The following is a 19,539-nucleotide window of genomic DNA, read 5'->3' as shown; positions in this document are numbered from 1 at the left end:
ACCATGGCAGAGGAGAGGGCACTGACAGCCGAGGGACATATTTGGGTGGGGAAGACGGGGCCCAGCAGAGACAAGGAGTCAAGGCAGTTGGGTGGGGGAGGCCAGCAGAAGCAGCCCAAGGGGTGGTGCTGCTGTTGAGGACACGTTTGTGGCAGCAGCCTGAGTGGGCAGCAGCTGTGCACAGGCGAGGGGAGGCCAGGAAGCGCATGGCAAGAGCGCTCCTGCCAGCGGAGCCAAGGCCGGGGCCAAGCCCATGGGCAGAGGCAGGCCCAGGGCAGGGGGCTGCAAGGGCCATGCTGAGCTCCCTGCCCCTGCAGCACCGCCCTGGCCCTCGACCTCCTCTCCCCTGCCCCTGCAGCTCTGGGCTCCCTTCTTGCATCCCTGGCTCTGCAGCACCAAGCCCTGCTGGGAGCCCTCCCCTGCATGCTGCCACCGCTCCCTGACGCTGCTGTTGCCCTCTGCCGGGCACTGCCCAGCCCAGCTCAGCTCCTGCCCACCTCTCCCCACCTCCCTGCCACAGCTCCACATTCCTCTCCAGCATGCCATTTGCCATCAGACTAAGCACCATGGGGACAGTCCCAGGCCAGTCAAGGCCAGTTATTGTTTGCTGAGCCATGGCCAGCCAAGAAGGGAGCTCCCAGTCCAGCACTACACTGAACACTCTGAGATTCTGATCCACGGTGAAGCCCCAAAAAGCAAGAGGCCCATTCATGCAGCAGTTCCTTGGGTATATTCCTAGCACCAGATTTGGAAGAGCTGTGCAATGAAAGAGATGCCACTGTATAGACAACAAGATTGTCAGCAAGATACATGAGATCTCAAGACTTAGTTGAATGTGAAAGCACAAGAGAACAATGAGGAAGCCAAAGGGACCAGCAGTGACAAGGCCACGTCCTGCTGCTGGTCATGGCCATGGCTCCAGGGAAGCAGCAGCCCCAACCCGAAGGCAGCAGAGAGGCAGAGCCCAGCGGGCAGGGAGGGGCAGCCCCGAGGGCCACCATGGGCTGCTCCTGCATGTGTCAGCTGGGCTCTTGGCCCTGAGCCCCTCCTGCATGCTGGGGCTGCTCCCCCAGCTCCAGAGAAGATGGCAAGAGAGGGATACTGAGACCAATGAATTTCTGCTGACTTCTTTATTGTCTTTATCTACCTAGGAAGCCTGGATCTGTGTGTACATTAGATACGGTAAAAACTAACACAAAATGTAACATTCAGAATGCTGATAAATATGTTATAAAAAAAAAAAACAAAATATTGTTAAAATATTAACAGAGAAAAGTAATTTTTAAAATGTTCTATCATTTTCCCAAATATCCTTTGATTTCTGTTAGGATTATTATTAATGACAATGTTATGATAACACTTGTAATGATAAAAATGATACAATATAATGTGAATAAAAATATTTGCATATTATTAAGAATACATCTTCTGAACACATCGTGGATGCTTAAGAAGAACATATGGAAACAGTTTCCTCACTGCATTCTTCAGCTCCTGGTTCCTCATGCTGTAGATGAGGGGGTTCAGAGCTGGAGGCACCACCGAGTAGAGAAGTGTAACCACCAAGTCCAGGGATGGCGAGGAAATGAAGGGGGGCTTCAGGTAGGCAAATATGGCAGTACTGACAAACAGGGAGACCACGGCCAGGTGAGGGAGGCACGTGGAAAAGGCTTTGTGCCAGCCCTGCTCAGAGGGAATCCTCAGCACTGCCCTGAAGATCTGAACATAGGACACCACAATGAAAACAAAACAACGAAAGCCTAAAAAAACACTAAACACAAGAGACAAAACTTCCCTGAGGTAGGTACCTGAGCAGGAGAGCTTGAGGATGTGGGGGATTTCACAGAAGAACTGGTCCACAGCATTGCTGTGGCAGAAGAGCAGGGAAAATGTGTTGGCCGTGTGCAGGACAGCAATAAGAAAGCCACTGTCCCAGGCAGCTGCTGCCATCTGGGCACAAGCTCTGCTGCCCACGAGGCTCCCGTAGTGCAGGGGCTTGCAGATGGCAACGTAGCGGTCATAGGCCATGACGGTGAGAAGGGAAAACTCTGCATCAAAAAAGAAGACTAAAAAAAGTACTTGTGCAGCACATCCTTGATAGGAGATGGCCCTGTTGTCCCAGAGGGCATTGGCCATGGCTTTGGGCAGAGTGGTGGAGATGCAGCCCACATCGAGGAGGGCGAGGTTGAGGAGGAAGAAGTACATGGGGGTGTGGAGGCGGTGGTGGCAGGCTACGGCGCTGAGGATGAGGCCGTTGCCCAGGAGGGCAGCCAGGTAGATGCCCAGGAAGAGTGCGAAGTGCAGGAGCTGCAGCTCACACATGTCTTCGAATGCAAACAGGCGGAATTCAGTGATGGAGCTGCTGATGAACATCTGCATTTTGGGGGATGCGTTCCTGCACATAGACATATATTACATAGAACAGTAATAATGTGCAACAGACTTATCAGAGAAAAACTCATCCCATTTCCCATCTAAAGTTGTCAGAAAATTGTCCACTTCCAGGAAGACATTTGGCAGGTCCCTTTCATGAGTTCTTCCTGATGCCTGAGGGTATCCCTGGGAGCAGGTATCCTCTGTGAGCAATGGAAAAGTCAGTTATGTCCAATAGCCAGGGGAAAGGTGGAACATGGGGTAATCTCAGACTCACTTCACTGCTGGTATCAAAGAACCTTGCCCCAGTGTTGCTCCCAGGTCACCCAACTTCAGAGCAGATATATATATATGGATTTTTTTAATTTTTAATTCATAGGGTCAGATTTTTGTTGTTGCTACCCTACCACACCAGCTGAGCTTTTCTAAAACAGAATTCCTGGGCTTTTCTCCTGCACTTAATGGGAAACTTTGTGCATCCTAAGAGAAAAAGGGATTGTCCCTATAGCGTAGCGTGTCCTTTAGTGAGGACAGAGAATCCGTCCATCAGTGCTGGTCTCAGCCACCTCGTGTGAGCTGCAGGAAAGTTCTACTCAGAGGTTGACCTGAGAAGAACCTGGACATTGCTGAGAGCAGAGGAATCCAGGCTCAAAGTGCACATCTCCAGACCCCTAAACCAGTCCCTGTACTCCCCTTCCTCCAAGCACACGGAGTGCTCACTCCATGGGCATGTGAAACCCCCATCCCCAGCCAGCCTGGGAACAAGACCAGCAGCAGCACGGCCAGCTGGAGAAGCCAGCAGGAATGCCAGTGTGCTACTGCCAGGGGAGGCAAGGCCAGGGAGGGACAGACGGACACTCAGCAGACCCTCCCGTGCTGCAGCTCTGCCTGCAGATGAGGCAGATCATGCTCATTGCAGGTGATCTGTGCTCACCTCAAGTCAGCAGAGACCTCCAAAAGACAGGGCACTGGTCACTGGAGAATTTGCAGCTCCAAAAGATCAGCTAGGATAAAACCTGAGAGGACCACAATGATGATGTTGGTGTAGTTTCTGGGCTGAAGTGTCGGAAGGGACTTTATGAAGTTCATTGATTAAATATTGATCTCTCACTGCAATGTTCTAGGAGTCTCAGTCTGCAGTACAAACCTGACCACCTATTACCATGAAACCGGCCTCCACTCTACCACAGGTATCTGCAAGCACAGGCTACAGAAAAAGTCTTGCCATTCAGGTAGCCCCTGCCTTGGTCTTCCTTTTCAAAAATCCAATCATAAATGCCATTCTCTAAAGCATTTTCTACTCGTTTCTGGAGAAACAGAGAGACCCACCCTGCCAGATGCTATCAGCCATCGGATGTGCCAGCTGTACAAGACCCCTCTGGCAACCCCACCTGCAGTGCCCTGCTGCCAGAGCCTCACGGTGTCAAGAGCCTGCAGATGTGTCCTGCCACACGCTGCCCTCTGTTGTTGTGCTCCTCAGTGCCTCCAAGCCCTCTCTCCTTCTCTCCTCTCTGTGTGCCAGCTGCGGTCAGAGCCCCCAGCCCTGCTGCGCTGTGCAGAGGAGCTGCTCCTGAGCATGTCTCTCTGCAGCGCTTGCCAGGAGCTCCCCTTGGGACCAGGAGCCCGGCCCAGCTCAGCAGCACAGCACCCGACCATGGCATCACTTGCTCTGTGCCCTTGGGCTCCCTTGAGGTGTCCCCAAGGCCTCAGGGCTGACAGCTCCCCAAGGCAGCAGGGTCTCTGCTGGGGTGTGGTGGTTAAAGCAGACTGAAGTCATCACTGTCTGCTCCTAGATGAATTTCGGAGAGACTGATTTTATGCTCTTAAAGTTTGATTGTCAAACATGAGAACAAATATTTCCCGCCCTTAACTCTTATTGTGTTCCCACTGCATGGCAGGACACCTCAGCCACGACTGACAGGGATCATTTCACCCCTCTGAATGTGTCCTAACAAGAGAGGGGGGAACTGAATGCTCTAAAAGGTTTCCCAAGAAGGGAATTGGACACTAAGACAGCATTTGTTGAGTTTTCCCAGTAACACACATGGAAGATCCTCTACCCATACACAAATCTCTTCTTCCTCTCTCACATGACCAGCATGGAGACTGGGATGTGGAACACCCTCAACACTGTGCTTGTGCCTGACACAAACACCTGCAGATGCCGTGCTTCCTTCTGGAGACCATGCCCTACGGTCAGCCCTGGGCTGTATGCCATCCCTGTTCTCTGCAAGGCTCGAGAAGTGGAAGGTCTGACTCCAGAAGGCAGCTGTACATGAACCAGGGGATTTCTGTCATGTACAGGAATTATTTCTTCTCCTCCCAGCTATTCTTCTGTGGCCCCAGTGTCATAGATATCTTCTGTGGTTTTGCCCCACTGCTGGTGCTGTTCTGCAGTGCAAAGGTGATACTCACGGTCTTTGCTTTCATAATCTACATTTTGGATCCAATCTTCCTCTTCCCTCTCATGCAGTTTTCAGGTGTGTGTGTGTCCTGTATTGGCAGGCCAAGGCCTTATCCACCTGCTCTTCTGTCCTCACGAGTGTCACTGTTTTCTAAGATACTGCCATCACTGTCTGTGAGAAGCCCAAATACAGCCCTCCTCGGAGATCTTCATGAAGCCCTTTCCTAAACCACCATCCTCCCAGTCAGTCCTCAGGTTGCCTAGAGGTGGTATGGGAAGGGTGAGAGAAGTTCAAGTGGATCTGCAGATGTCATCATAAGACCTATCTCAAAGACCTTGGAAAGGACAGATGGATCAAAGACATTCCTCAGAACTTGGAAATGACAGATGTCAAACTCATCTGCTAATAGGAGGGCAAGCAGAAGAATGATAAAGCCTAATCAAGGAATAAAATGCCAGCCTCAGCCTTAGCCCCCAAACCAGACCTAAACTGAAGTCCTCAAAGCTTGCCCTTATCCTAAACCTTGAGCAGGATCCTTGAGCAAAACACCAATCCCTCCCTCGATGCTTTGCCATTCCCTTGACCCTGGAGGGTGACCTCTAATCCCTAAACATTAACCTGATCATCTAACCCCCAAAGCCCTCCAGCATGCACACAGCACATCTCAGCTTCAACCTCACTCCTATCCCTAACTTCAGCTGTTTGTCTCCTTGGGGCAGGGCAGGGACTGTGAGGTCCTGCAGCAGTCCCATGGCATTGGAAGAGGCATGTGAGGTGACAGGTATGTGATCAGATCAGAGGCCACAAGGAGGAGCTGGCTGGGAAAGCTGGGATGAGGTCAGGTGTGCCTCAGGATCTGGTGGGCCTGCAGGAGGCACATGGCGGTGAAGGAGGCTGGGAGGTCACTTCTGTCCGTGGAGCTAATGGACAAGCAGGAGGAATGTGGCACAGATAGGGATTGTAAACGGCAGAAGCATGCACTTGGAATTGAAGATGATGGTGAGGCACCTTCTGTTCTGGTCAGGTGAGAGACCACAGGAAGGCTGATGGGATGGGAGTCATGCTTGAAGTAGAGCTCGTGAGACCATAGAATGAGAGAATGGCTCCTGTTGGAAGGGACCTTAAAGGTCACCTAGTTCCAGCCCCCTGGCAATAAGCAGGGATGTCCCCCATGAGATCAGGTTGCCCAGGGCATCATCTAACCTGCTCTTGATCAGCTCCAGGGATCGGGCATCCCTAAGGTCTCTCAGCAACCTGTTTCAGTGCCTCACCTCCCTCTGAGTGAAGAGTTTCCTCCTAACCTCTAATCTAAATCTCCCCCCTTTTAGCTTAAAACCATTCACCCTTGTCCTATCATTATCTAATTGAGCAAAGAGTCACTCTCCATCTTTTTATAAGCTCCCTTTAAGTACTGAAAGGCCACAAAGAAGTCACCCCTGAGCCTTCTTTTCTCCAGGCTGAGCAGCCCCAGCTCTCTCAGTCTTTCTTCATAGGAGACATGCTCCAACCCCTTGATCATCTTTGTGGCCCTCCTCTGGACTTGTTCTAACAGACCCACACCCTTCTAGTGCTGGGAGCCCCAGTTATGGATGCAGGACTCCAAGTGGGGCCTCACAAGGGCAGAGTACAAGGAGTAGAAGTAGAAGTGACCTCCCTCCACCTGCTGGCCACTCCTCTGCTTATGGAGCCCAGGATGCTGTTGGCCTTCTGGGCTACAAGCGTAGAAATATCAATGTCGATCTCACTGTCTACGTCATATTAAACAGTACAAGTCCCAGGACAGACCCCTGAGGTACAAGACTCATCACCAGCCTCCACTTGGACATAGAGCCATTGAGCACCACTCTCTGGGTGTGACCTTCAAGCTAACTCCTTATCCACTGAATGGTGCACCTAAGAAATGCATATCTCTCTAATTTGGAGATCAGGATGTCATGTGGGACAGTGTCAATGGTCTTACAAAAGTCCAAGTAGATGACATTGGTTTGTCTTCTGTTGTTGTCTGATGTGGTCACTCTATTGTAGAAAGCCATCACATTGGTCAGGCACAATTTGGACTTTGGTGAAGCCATGCTGGTTGTCTGAGATCACCGCTTTGTCTTGCATGTGCCTTGACATTGATTCCAGGAGGATCATTTCCATGATCTTGCCAGATCATGGCAAAGGGCACAAAGACCTTTGTGTCCTTTACTCTCCTGAGTACAATACGACTTCCTTCTCAGGAATGGAGTAGCCAACACAGGTGAGACAGATACTATGTGATCACGGATGTCATCAGAAAGCTGATCCCAATAAGATATGGAGAGGTCAGAAGCAGCCTGGACAAGAGACATATGAGATTTTGGTGTGGGAAGACGAGCATGGCCAGCAGAAATTAATGGTTTCATAGAGGTAAAAACATTCCTGCAATGCCAATACTGCAGTAACAATGAATTAAAAAAGCCACATATGGCCCTTAATTATTTGAACCAGTAATTTTAATCCCTAAACCTAAATGCTACTACAACACTCTAAAAGGAATCAATTTTCTCTCTTGATAACCGTAATCCCTTCCCTTAAAACTAACATTAAAATGCTCTATTTAACCCTAGACTCCCTGGCAGATGTAAAACACCTGTAAACCACAGAGCTTATCCATACCTTAACCACAGACCTGACAGCACAAGCAGAACATGAAACAATCCCAATAAAACTTTGCTTAATCTCTAACACAGAATTGAAAAAGAGGTACCAAGGGGGCTAGAGAAAACTCAGCTTTACCTCAGGATCTCCTGCCCCAGCAGGAGCAATGTGACTGTGGCAGGGACTGTGAGGTCACTTCTGTCTCTGCACTTGATAGGCCAGCAGCAGGAACCTGTCACGGAAAGGGACTGTGAGGTCACTTGTGTCTGTAGGGGACAGGTCAGCCTTGCCTTCTCCCTGGGAGCTGCACTTTTGGGCGGACATCTGGCAGTGGCCCTGCTAGGCCAGCAGAAGGCACCTGCTTGGCATGCTGACTGGGGGATCCCCTCTGCCTCCAGAGCCAAGAGGACCCAGGCAGAAAGAAGGCCCCCAGATGGGTTGTCCTGTCCCTTCTGCTTGAGTCCATGAGTGGACAGCAGCAGGCACAAGGCTTGGCTGTGTCTCCACAAGAAGCTGCAAGGCCAGCAGCAGGGCCCTGGCTTGGAAGCTGCTGCTGAGGTGACTTGTGTCTGGTTGGCTGAGAGGCCGCAAGGAGCCTGCTGGGTTGGGATGCCTACTTCAGGAGTGGTTTCCACCATGATGGAGCTATCTGTGGTAGTAGGAAAGAGCAGAAGAAAAAACTTCCACACAGTGCACCTTGGAAGTTAAGCATTGTCTACAAGGAGGAAGAAATGTCCCTCAAAGGGTCGTGCTGTGGTGCCAGAGGTCACCCTCTGATCAGACCCTGGCTTTGTGTTTCAAGGAACAGGTGGTGAGGGCTGACAAGACATGGGTGAAAGCAAGGGATGAGAGCAAGGTGGTGAACAGAGATGGATGTCTCCAGACTTCATGGAAATAGGTCAGACTGTGGCACATGATAGGAAAGCCTGTAGAGGGGATGGCAGAGGGTGCTGGTAGAAATGGCAGGCCCAACAGCCCTGAAATTTCTGTCCCCTCGGCTAGACCTTATGAGGAGATACATGTATGTTATAGTCATTGTGATGAGGCCTCATTGATTCCTTGCAGTCCTGTGCAGCACCTCGGAGGTGTCACACCAGTGTTGTTCTCATGGCATCACACTGCCCACCACATCCCATAGACCCCAGGAAAAGTCTTGAGCCAGATGTGGGGGTGCGGGGTGTCCTCTCACAGTTCCAGGGGTCAGACCTTGGTCCTTCTGCTTCGATAAAACCAACCAAGACTTTTCTCAGCACAGTGTTTTGTCTGTCTGCAATCATGGCCTCCAATTATCTGCCCTAACAAGGCCCTGGGGAGGCTTTGTTAGTAACAGCCCTCAGTGGGCCCATTAATACTCCAAGTCACTTCAGCTTTTCCTTCTGACTTTACTTGCTCAAGCGGTTACATCACTCTCCTCTCAGTACCTGAGCTTCATAGACTGAGCACCAAAATACACCATGGAACTCATTAAAATGCAGAAACTCCTAACATATCTTCAATAGTTTCTTCAATGCCTTGTATAGCTAATTACAGAGCTTGCATGGCGTACTTAAGGAAGAAAATTTCAAAAAGCAGCTAATAAAAAATATTTTCCATTTTTAACGACTGAATTTTGCTGCATTTCAGTTTTGACCTCTGACCGCAGCTGGCACGGGGAGAGGAGAGAAGGAGAGAGGGCTTGGAGGCACTGAGGAGCGCAACAACAGAGGGCAGCGTGTGGCAGGACACATCTGCAGGCTCTTGACACCGTGAGGCTCTGGCAGCAGGGCACTGCAGGTGGGGTTGCCAAAGGGGTCTTGTACAGCTGGCACATCCGATGGCTGATAGCATCTGGCAGGGTGGGTCTCTCTGTTTCTCCAGAAAGGAGTAGAAAATGCTTTAGAGAATGGCATTTATGATTGGATTTTTCAACAGGAAGACCAAGGCAGGGGCTACCTGAAAGGCAAGACATTTTCTGTAGCCTGTGCTTGCAGATACCTGCGGTAGAGCAGAGTCTGGTTTCATGGTAATAGGTGGTCAGGTTTGTACTGCAGACTGAGACTCCTAGAACATTGCAGTGAGAGATCAATATTTAATCAATGAACTTCATAAAGTCCCTTCCCACACTTCAGCCCATAGACTCCACCAACATCATCTTTGTGGTCCTCTCAGGTTTTATCCTAGCTGATCTTTTGGTGCCGCAAATCCTCCAGTGACCAGTGCCCTGTCTTTTGGAGGTCTCTGCTGACTTGAGGTGAGCACAGATCATTTGCAATGAGCATGAGCTGCCTCCTCTGCAGGCAGAGCTGCAGCACAGGAGGGTCTGCTGAGTGTCCGTCTGTCCCTCCCTGGCCTTGCCTCCCCTGGCAGCAGCACGCTGGCATTCCTGCTGGCTTCTCCAGCTGGCCGTGCTGCTGCTGGTCTTGTTCCCAGGCTGGCTGGGGATGGGGGTTTCAGAGGCAGTGGTGTGCCCTCGGAGTGTTTGGGGAAAGGCGAGTACGGGGACAAGGTGAGGGGTGTGGAGATGGGCATTTTGAGCCTGGATTTCTCTGCCCTCAGCAGTGTTCAGGTTCTTTTCAGATGAACAACTGAGTACAACTTTCCTGCAGCTCTCACAGGGCAGCTGAGACCAGCACTGATGGAGAGGCTGGCTGTCGTCTCTGAGAGACACTGCACTAGAGGCACAGTCTCTTTGTCTCTGAGGATCCACAAGGTTTTACTTTGAGTGCAGCAGAATGCCCAGGATTTATGCCTTAGAAACAGTTCTCCGGTGTGGTGGGGCAGCTAGAACAAAAACCACAAAACAAATAATTACATATCTAAATCTCCAAACGTCTGCTCTGCAGTAGGGTGAACTAGGAGCAAAACTGGGAAATCTCTTTGGTATCAGCAGTAAAGTTAATCTGACACTACCCCATGATCCTACCATGTTCCTACCATATTGCTACCATGCTACTCCCTCTGGCTGTAGTGCAGGACTGATTCTTCCATTGCCCACAGAGGAGTCCCCTGCTCCCAGAGACACTCTCAGGCAGAATCAATGAAAGAGAGCTTCAAAATACCTGCCTGGAAATGGGCAATCTTTTGGTGATTTTAAATGAGAAAATGGAAAGGGTTTTACTCAGATATGTCTGTGGTACATTATCACTGCCTTTGTCTTCCTTGTACAGGACCTCATGACCAGAAACAACAGATATCCAATGTCATCTCCATCACGGAGTTCCTGCTGCTGCCATTCGCAGACACGCACGAGCTGCAGCTCCTGCACTTCCCCTCTGTCACAGCAATGCTGTGGACCAGTTCTTCTGTGAAATCCCCCAGATCTTCAAGCTCTCCTGCTCAGATGCTTAACTCATGGAAGTCAGCATTCTTCTGGTTAGTGGTTGCTTAGGTGTTGGTCGTTTTGTTTTCATTGTGCTGTCCTATGTGCAGATCTTCAGGGCAGTGCTGAGGATACCATCTGAGCAGGGTTGGCACAAAGCCTTTTCCACGTGCCTCTCTCACCTGGCCGTGGTCTCATTGTATTTCAGTACTGCCATGATTGCCTATGTGAAGCCCCCCTACATCTCTTTCCCATCCCTGGATGTGGTGGTGTCATTTCTGTACTCAGTGCTGCCTCCAGCATTGAACCCCCTCATCTACAGCATGAGGAAGAAAGAGCTCAAGGAGGCACTGAGGATGTTATTGCAATATTCAGTATTTCAAAAAGGAACTGGTCTTCTGCATCTGATTCCCTGAAGTATACCTGGACAAGGCAGAAACAGCTTTGTTCATCTATTTCAAAAAATGTTCATCCTTTTCAATTTCATACCAATATTTTAAATAATTTTATAATTTCATTTTATAAATTTAAGATATTTTTTTTCCTCTATCTCCTTCTACCTTTTCTTCTTATCCAAAGACCTCATGTAGAGGTGCTGTTAAGCTCTTTGTAGCTAACTAAATAAAGGAACCAGCAGGTAGGCAGTTTCTGTGGATCTCATTTCTCATAAACTCTTCTCAGGTACAGCAGTGGTTGTGGGATGAAGATCCCTGCTGCAACGTGGTGGAAAGCCCTGGTGTCCTCCTTTGGGGCTGCCCTTTCCGCCCTGGAAGGCACTCCCTCCCTGCAGCCTTTGGAGGGGACTTCCAAAGCCCATCTAGCCACCCCCACTAGCCACGCATGGACACCTACACCAGGCAGCCCAGGCCCATTTCCAGTTGGGTTTGGGGTATCTCCAGTTGAGGAGGACTCCCCCACTTTGGGGGAAACCTGATCGAGTGCTTGGTATTGGAAACATGATCCAGGTCTTGATCTTGCTCACAGTAAAAGTGGTTTCCTGTGTGCAATTCCCATGTCTTGTCCAATCACCGGGCATTGCTGAGACTGTCAGAGGAAAAGATGTGAGAGCAAATCCATGTCTCACAGACAGCTCATAGCAGCAGACAGAGATGAAGTAGACATGTTTTCTTGGTATTAGTCAGAACCAAAATGGTCACCGAGGCCTCTGTATTCAGTAAAAAGAGATCAAGGATGAGAAGAGAACAGGAAGTTCATAAAAAGCCACCAGGACAAGGGCCATTTTCTGCCCCTGCAGGAGACTGACCCTGGGCAAGGCCCAGCTTGGGAAGCAGCTGTGTTGGACGTTCATGGTGGGCAGTGAGCTGGGCAGGAGGCAGCCATGTGCCCTGGGAGCACAGGAGGGAAGGCTCAGGGGCACCTCACCGCAGCCTGCCAGGAGCTGCAGGGATGTCAGGAAGAGCCCCTGCGAGGCCAGACTATGCCCTGTGATGTGCAGGGAGCCCTCCTCTTGCCATGCTGCGTGTGCTGGCTGCAGCAGCAGGAACCCCCAGCCAGCCCCTGCATGGGGCATGGGGCTCTGCCACCCGCCTGGCCCCGGGTTTGGCTCCTTGTCTCTGCTGGGCCCCACCTTCCACACTCAGATATGTCCCTTGGCTGTCGGCTCCCTTTCCCCTGCCCTGTGGGAATACCAAGCCGGGGCGGACAGGTTACCATTAGGTGCAGTGGTGCTTGTGTAATTCACATGGGTGATGGCATAAATGCTGGTTCCTTCACCAGTGATTCACAACCTTCTTCATGTCAGGCCAAACTCAACGTCCTTCTCTCTGCTTTTCCTCATGGATGAACTGGATTAGGTCTCCTTGATTATTCTGAGGCACAATGCAATGCTTTTTGCCTTCTACTACTCCAGCAAAATATGTGTAACTTTCGCTTACTCTGCACATTGACCTGCAGGGTCATTCCACATTTTTTGCTTTCAAAACTTTAGTTGGACGGGGGTCATTTCCAAAGTGGGGCAAGCGGATGTGTTCTGCCTCAGCCATTTCAAGCATGCTATATTTATACTTACCAGCCTGAGTTTGCTAAAGATGACCCAGGAAGGTAAACGGATGTTCACATGGCTAGAAGGAATAAGGGAGAGTATCTCAGGTTTCCAATGGCCATTTCAAATCTAGGTCAATCCAAGGAACCCACTGAAGAAGAGGTTTGTCTTTGAAGGGGTGTTGCTGTGCTGGACTGGGCTGCAGTTACAGGGACAAAGACCACTGCTGGCAGTGGAGGTGCCTTGGGAACTCCACCTGGCTCCACCTGATTTTCCCAAAGGGCTCTGGCATCCTGCAGGTCTTTTCTGACATCTGCTGCTCCGGGGAAGTGCCTCAAACACAACGGGGCCACTGGAGGTTTTCCCTGGTTGCTTATGGTCAGACAGCAAAGCTCTGCCAGAATACCCAGTCTTTTTTTCAGTACTTGAATAATAAAGCAACAACTCATCAGCTCAAAAGACTCAATCCTTTCTGTAAAATGTCTCATGTGAAGTGTAATTTCTATCATGAAGAAATGTGATTTTTCAGGATGCATATTCATCCCAGGAGAAGAAATACTGGTGTTCACCTGTACTTGCATTGGCATTGCTTTTCTATCATGGTGTGCTCCCTCCCTCATCTTCCAGGCACAAAACTCATCTTGATTACATAGACCCTGCTGAATGTCCCCTTTCCAGCTGCCTGTCTGGACCTATGCACTTCCCATCATTCTCCTGGTTTGCCCCCCTCTTACCCTTTAATCATTCAGACCACTCTCAGTGACCCAGTTGCTGCTTGGAATTTCAGTGAGTTCAAGGTCGCCCATCTCTCAGCAGTCTGTCTAATGGTTTCCTTAGTAAGACCCTCCTCGTTTATCATTGAATTAGTATGAAATGGATTAATATTAACACAATTACTTAAAATTTCCTATTAATCACTGTAAAATACATCATGTACAGTCATCCTTTTGGGAAGGTAAACATCACAGGAGGCAACAAAATAAGGAACTTGAACTTTTTTTTTTTTTTTGAAAATTGCAGCATGATTTCCTGTTGTTTGTTTTGAAATAGGAAAACCCCTGTTCTTCCCACCTAAGCAGGGCTTCAAAGGAGAAACCCTAGACCAATATAACCAGGAGAATGATGCTCTAAACTGAAACACAACAAAATTCAGCCTTTAAAATGAAGAAAGATTTTTATTAGATACTCCTTGAAATCTTCCCCCTTAACTACAACATGAAAGCTCTCCAATTAGCTGATCAAGTCTTGAAGACTTGAAGAAAATGTTGGGAGAGACATGGCTCCTTAGGACTTTCTGTGTTTTAATGAGTTCCATTGTATGTTTTGGTGCTGAGTCAATGAAAGTTGGGTACTGAGAGGAGAATGATGCAACTGAGTTAAAAAGCAAATTCAAAAGGAAAAGCTGAAGTGACTTGGAGTATCAATGGGCCCCACTGAGGGCTGTTACTAACAAAGCCTCCCCAGGGACTGCTTAGGGCAGATAATTGGAGGCTATGATTAGACAGGCAAAGCACTGTGATGAGAAAAGTCTTGTTTGGTTTTGGTGAAGCAAAAGGTCCAAAGCCTGACCCCAGCCACTGTGAGGTGAGATCCTGCACCCCCCTGTCTGGCTCAGGACTTTTCTTGGGGGTCTGAGGAATGTGGTGGGCAGTGTGATGCCATGAGAGGAAAACTTGTATGACACCACCCTGCCTCTGCACAGGGTTGCAAGGAAGCAAAGAGGCTGCACTGCAATAACTATATCTCGTTTTCTCAAAAGCTCTAGGCAAAGCGTCAGGACTGTTGGGGCCTTCCCTTTTTACCAGCAACCTCTGTCTTTTCCTCTACACGCTTTCCTATGCTGTCCCACACTTTGTCCTATTTCCTGGAAGTCTGCAGAAACCCAACTCTGTTCACCACCCTGCTCTCATCCCAGAATTTCCATCACTTTACCAATGTCTCATGAACCCTCACCAGATGTTCCTTGAAACACAAAGCTAGGGTCTGATTATAGATACTCACCAGCATCTTCCAAGCCATGGGCCTGCTGCTGGCCTTGCAGCTTCTTGTGGAGACACAGCCAAGCCTTGTGCCTGCTGCTGCCCACTCATGGACTCAAGCAGAAGGGACAGGACAACCCATCTGGGGGCCTTCTTTCTGCCTGGGTCCTCTTGGCTCTGGAGGCAGAGGGGATCCCCCAGTCAGCATGCCAAGCAGGTGCCTTCTGCTGGCCTAGCAGGGCCACTGCCAGATGTCAGCCCAAAAGTGCAGATCCCCGCGAGAAGTCAAGGCTGACCTGCCACCTCCAGACACAAGTGACCTCCCAGTCCCTTTCTGTGACACATTCCTGCTGCTGCCCTACCATGTGCAGAGACAGAAGTTACCTCACAGTCCCTGCCACAGTCACATTCCTCCTGCTGGGCCATGAGATCCTGAGACAGAGCTGAGCTCACTCTCGTCTCCTCGGGACCTCTTTTTCACTTTCTGGGTTAGAGATTAAGCAAAGTTTTAGTGGGAGTGTTTGGTGTTCTGCTTGTGGTGACAGGTCTGTGGTTAAGGTACAGACAAGCTCTGTGGTTTAGGGATGTTTTAGGTCTGCCAAGAAGTCTAGGGTTAAATAGAGCATTTTAATGTTAGTGTTGACAGAAGGGATTAGGGTAATCAAGAGAGAAAACTGCTTCATTTCAGAGTATTATATTAGTATTTAGGTTGGGGAATAAAATTACTGTTTCAAGTAAGTTAAGGGCCATATGTGACTGTTTTAAGTCAGTCTTACTGCACTACTGGCATTGCATGAATGCTCTTACCTCTATGAAATCATTAATTTTTGCTGGCCATGCTCCTCTTACCACCCCATAATCTCACTGCTGCTCCTGACATCCCCATATCTTACTGGGATCAGCTTTCTGATGACATTTAACATCTCAGTGTATCTGTCTCACCTCTGTTAGCTCCTCCATTCCTGAGAAGGAAGTGGCATTGTAGTCAGGAGGGAAAAGGACACAAAGGTCTTTAGGCGCATCCTGCACAATGTGCCCATCAGCTCTGCACCTCCACAAAATCACACTTCCTACCTACAAGTTTTGTTTCCCAAATGGCTTCTGTGGATCCAGGGTTACTTTTCCCAGGCCCTCTCACATGTTTCAGTTTTGGATGTGCAGGGATGGGATAAGGAAAGCCAAGGCATGGATGGAACTCAGCTTATCTGGGGATGAAAAGCATAACAGGAAGAGATCCTATAGGTACTTTGCTCAGAAAAGAAAGGCCAAGGAGATTGTACCCCATCTGATGGATGAGAAGGGTGAACTGGTAATTACAGACATGGAGAAGCCTGAGGGACTCAACAACGTCTTTGCCTCAGTCTTCCCTGCCAGTCAGGCTTCCCAAGTCTTTCATTCCCTGAACCCATAGTTGGTGGCTGGGGGTGCAAATTCCCACCTGTTGTAAGTGAAGAGAAGATTTGAGGCCACCTGAAGAAGCTCAAGAAGTACAAGTCTATGGGGCTTGATGACTTGCATTCCAGGGAGTGGAATGCTGTGGCTGAGACTGTGGATGTTCCATCCTTGGGGGTGTTCAAGGCCATGTTAGATGAGGCCCTGAGGAACCTGATCTAGGGGGTGGTGTCCCTGCCTATGGCAGGGGGGCTGGAACTAGATGATCGTCAAGGTGCTTTCCAACTCAGCATTGTATGATTCTGTGATTGTGCTTCAGAGGGAAAGTAATAATAATAATAATAATAATAATAATAATAATAATAATAATAATAATAATAACAACAACAACAACATGGTATTGAGTTTCAGAATACTCAGTGATCCTTTGTTTCAACTCACGTTGGAAAGATCAAGACTGGGAAAAGTGCTCCATGCCAACATAAAGGGAGATAAAAAAGGGTCAACAGTGTTGGCCCAAGTGCCCATGACTGAAGGGCGCTGCTGGTAACTGGCTGGCAGGAGCACTTTGTACTACTAATGTCCAGCCAACTTCTCCCCCCCCCAACTTCATCCCCTTCTTCAGTGTGAATATCAGCAATGTGGCTAAAGGGAGACTCCAGGAGACTATGGAAAAGGCCTTGCCAAATCCAGATTCACCACATTCCCTTCTCTCCCCTCCCCTACTGCTTCACCTGTGGCAGGACTTTCTCCATCACGTTCCCATGGGCAGAGGTGACAACTGCAAATCTCCCAGTCCTTTTTCTTGTGCTTCCTGAAGACAAGTTTGCTGTCTGCTTTTTCCAAGTCCCCAGAAATCTCTCTGATCCAAACGCTTGATGGCCTGGTCCAGAAAGGCAGGGTAGTGTGACATAGCAGAGAGGGGTATCTGTAATGAGCCTGTGAGAGGGAGGTTACAGAAATCTCACAGAGACACTGGGGGTTGGTTCTGGAGTCACACAGGGCAACGACAGCGCTCTGTGAGGTGTCCACATCTGAGCTGGCCTCCCACGCTCCTCATACACACAGGACTGTTGCGAGACACGAGTCTCTGCCTTGCACACCACGCACAGTGCACTGCAGTGCCTGCAGTGTCCCTCTGGCTCCTGCAGCCACTGCCAGAGGCTGGGAGGCACCTCAGCCCTGCAGTGCTTTGCCCTGCTCTGCCCTTCTCTGAGATGCCCCAAGGCATGAGGAGTGGTCACAGGGACCTTGCTTCAAGGAAGCACATCTCAGAGCTGGATTCAGGTGCCTTCCCAAGGAATGTTACTTAACCTTGTGACACTGTCTGCCCCACCGGCCTTCATGAGACTTGTACGAATGGCTGATGGCTTTTGTGCTCACTCCTGTTCATCTCTCTCTGTGTGTATGATATGCCTGCTGGCACCAGCAGCAATGGGATTCCTTTTATACATCTCCCATGAACCCTCAGGGGGCCCTGCTCTTCTCCTGGACATCCTACCTTCCAGGGAGCCTGTATGAGATGAGCAATGAGCAGTGGACTGGCCAGCCATTGCTGAACCTCCTTCGATGCACTGTATATCTCTGAGCTGGTGGTGATGCTCTCCAGAGTAAGAAAAATGACAACAAGATAACAGAACAAACCTTGAGCCTGCAATGTATTGTGGGTCATATGCAGAAAAAAATGGGCTATGTTTTTGATTGTGAAACATCTCCAGTCATCAGTCTCTTCAAGCCATCCTTGAGCTCCTGGTTCCTCATGCTATAGATGAGGGGATTCACTGTTGGAGGCACCACCGAGTACAGAAATGATACCACCATGTCTAAGGATGCAGGGGAAATGGAGGAGGGCTTCAGGTAGGCAAACATGACAGTGCTGACAAAAAGGGATACCACGGTCAGGTGAGGGAGGCACGTGGAAAAGGCTTTGTGCTTGCCCTGCTCAGAGGGCATCCTCAGCACCACAATAAAGACCTGCACATAGGACACCACAATGAAAATAAAGCAACCAAGGACTAAAGAAACGCTAAACACAAGTGCCCAGACTTCCCTGAGGTAGGCATCTGAGCAGGAGAGCTTGAGGATGTGGGGGATTTCACAGAAGAACTGGTCTACAGCATTGCCTTGGCAGAGGGGCAGGGAAAATGTGTTGGCCGTGTGCAGGACAGCATTGAGAAAGCCACTGCCCCAGGCAGCTGCTGCCATCTGGGCACAAGCTCTGCTGCCCAGGAGCCTCCCGTAGTGCAGGGGCTTGCAGATGGCAACGTAGCGGTCATAGGCCATGATAGTGAGAAGGGAAAACTCTGAACCAAAGAAGAAGACGAAAAAGAAGACTTGTGCAGCACATCCTTGGTAGGAGATGGCCCTGGTGTCCCAGAGGGCATTGGCCGTGGCTTTAGGAATAGTGGTAGAGATGGATCCCAGGTCGAGGAGGGCAAGGTTGAGGAGGAAGAAGTACATGGGGGTGTGGAGGCGGTGGTGGCAGGCTACGGCGCTGAGGATGAGGCCGTTGCCCAGGAGGGCAGCCAGGTAGATGCCCAGGAAGAGCGTGAAGTGCAGGAGCTGCAGCTCACGCGTGTCTGCGAATGCCAGCAGGAGGAACTCGGAGATGGTGCTTCTGTTGGACATCTGCTTTTTTGGGGATGTGATCCTGAACAAAGAAGAGAAAGAATAGTAACAATGTACAACAGATTCATCAGAGAAAAACTCATCCCATTTCTCATTTAGAATTGCCAGAAAATTGTCCATTTCCAGGAAGACATTTGGTAGGTATCTTTCCTGAGTTCTTCCTGATGCCTGAGGGTATCCCCGGGAGCAGGGGACTCCTCTGTATTCAATGCAAGAGTCAGTTATGCCCAATAGCCAGAGGTAAGGTGGAACATGGGGCAATCTCAGACTCACTTCACTCCTGATAATAAAGAACCTTGCCCCAGTGTTGCTCCCTGGTTACCCAACTTCACAGCAGATATATATATATGATTTTTTTAAATTTTCATTTTATAGGGTCAGATTTTTTGTTGTTACTGACCTACCACACCTGCTGAGTTTTTCTAAAACAGAAATCCCGGGCATTTCTCCAGCACATAAGTGGAAATGTCGTGCATCCTAAGGGAAAAAGGGACTGGCCCTATAGTGCAGTGTCCTTTAGTGAGGACAGATAATCTGTCCATCAATACTGGTCTCAGCCACCATGTGAGTGTTGCAGGAAAGTTGTACTCAGAGGTTGACCTGAGAAGAACCTGAATACTGCTGAGAGTAGAGGAATCCAGGCACAAAGTGCCCATCTCCACACCCCTCATCCTGTCCCCATACTCCTCTTCCAGCCAAACACTCCTAGGGCTCATGGAATGGGCATGTGAAACCCCCATCCCCAGCCAGCCTGGGAACAAGACCAGCAGCAGCACAGCCAGCTGGAGAAGCCAGGAGGAATGCCAGCGTGCTGCTGCCAGGGGAGGCAAAGCCAGGGAG

General features: G+C 49.7%; 1 protein-coding gene across 1 annotated transcript; it reads right to left on the bottom strand.

Annotated features, from left to right (window-relative positions):
- Window positions 1-1,413: 1,413 nt before the first annotated feature.
- On the bottom strand, window positions 1,414-18,699 carry LOC311216215 (uncharacterized protein; the record flags this gene model as incomplete). The annotated part of the gene is made up of 2 exons (XM_084297763.1): window positions 1,414-2,373; window positions 17,782-18,699. 2 exons carry the CDS (start codon window positions 18,697-18,699, stop codon window positions 1,414-1,416), a joined length of 1,878 nt encoding a protein of 625 aa, XP_084153889.1.
- Between the last annotated feature and the right edge of the window lie 840 nt (window positions 18,700-19,539).

Source organism: Netta rufina, assembly GCF_964035555.1.
Source record: "Netta rufina genome assembly, chromosome: 18".
NCBI classification, from domain to species: domain Eukaryota; kingdom Metazoa; phylum Chordata; class Aves; order Anseriformes; family Anatidae; genus Netta; species Netta rufina.
Note: the sequence above shows the minus strand (reverse complement) of the source record. Positions and strands in the feature narration are given on the sequence as shown.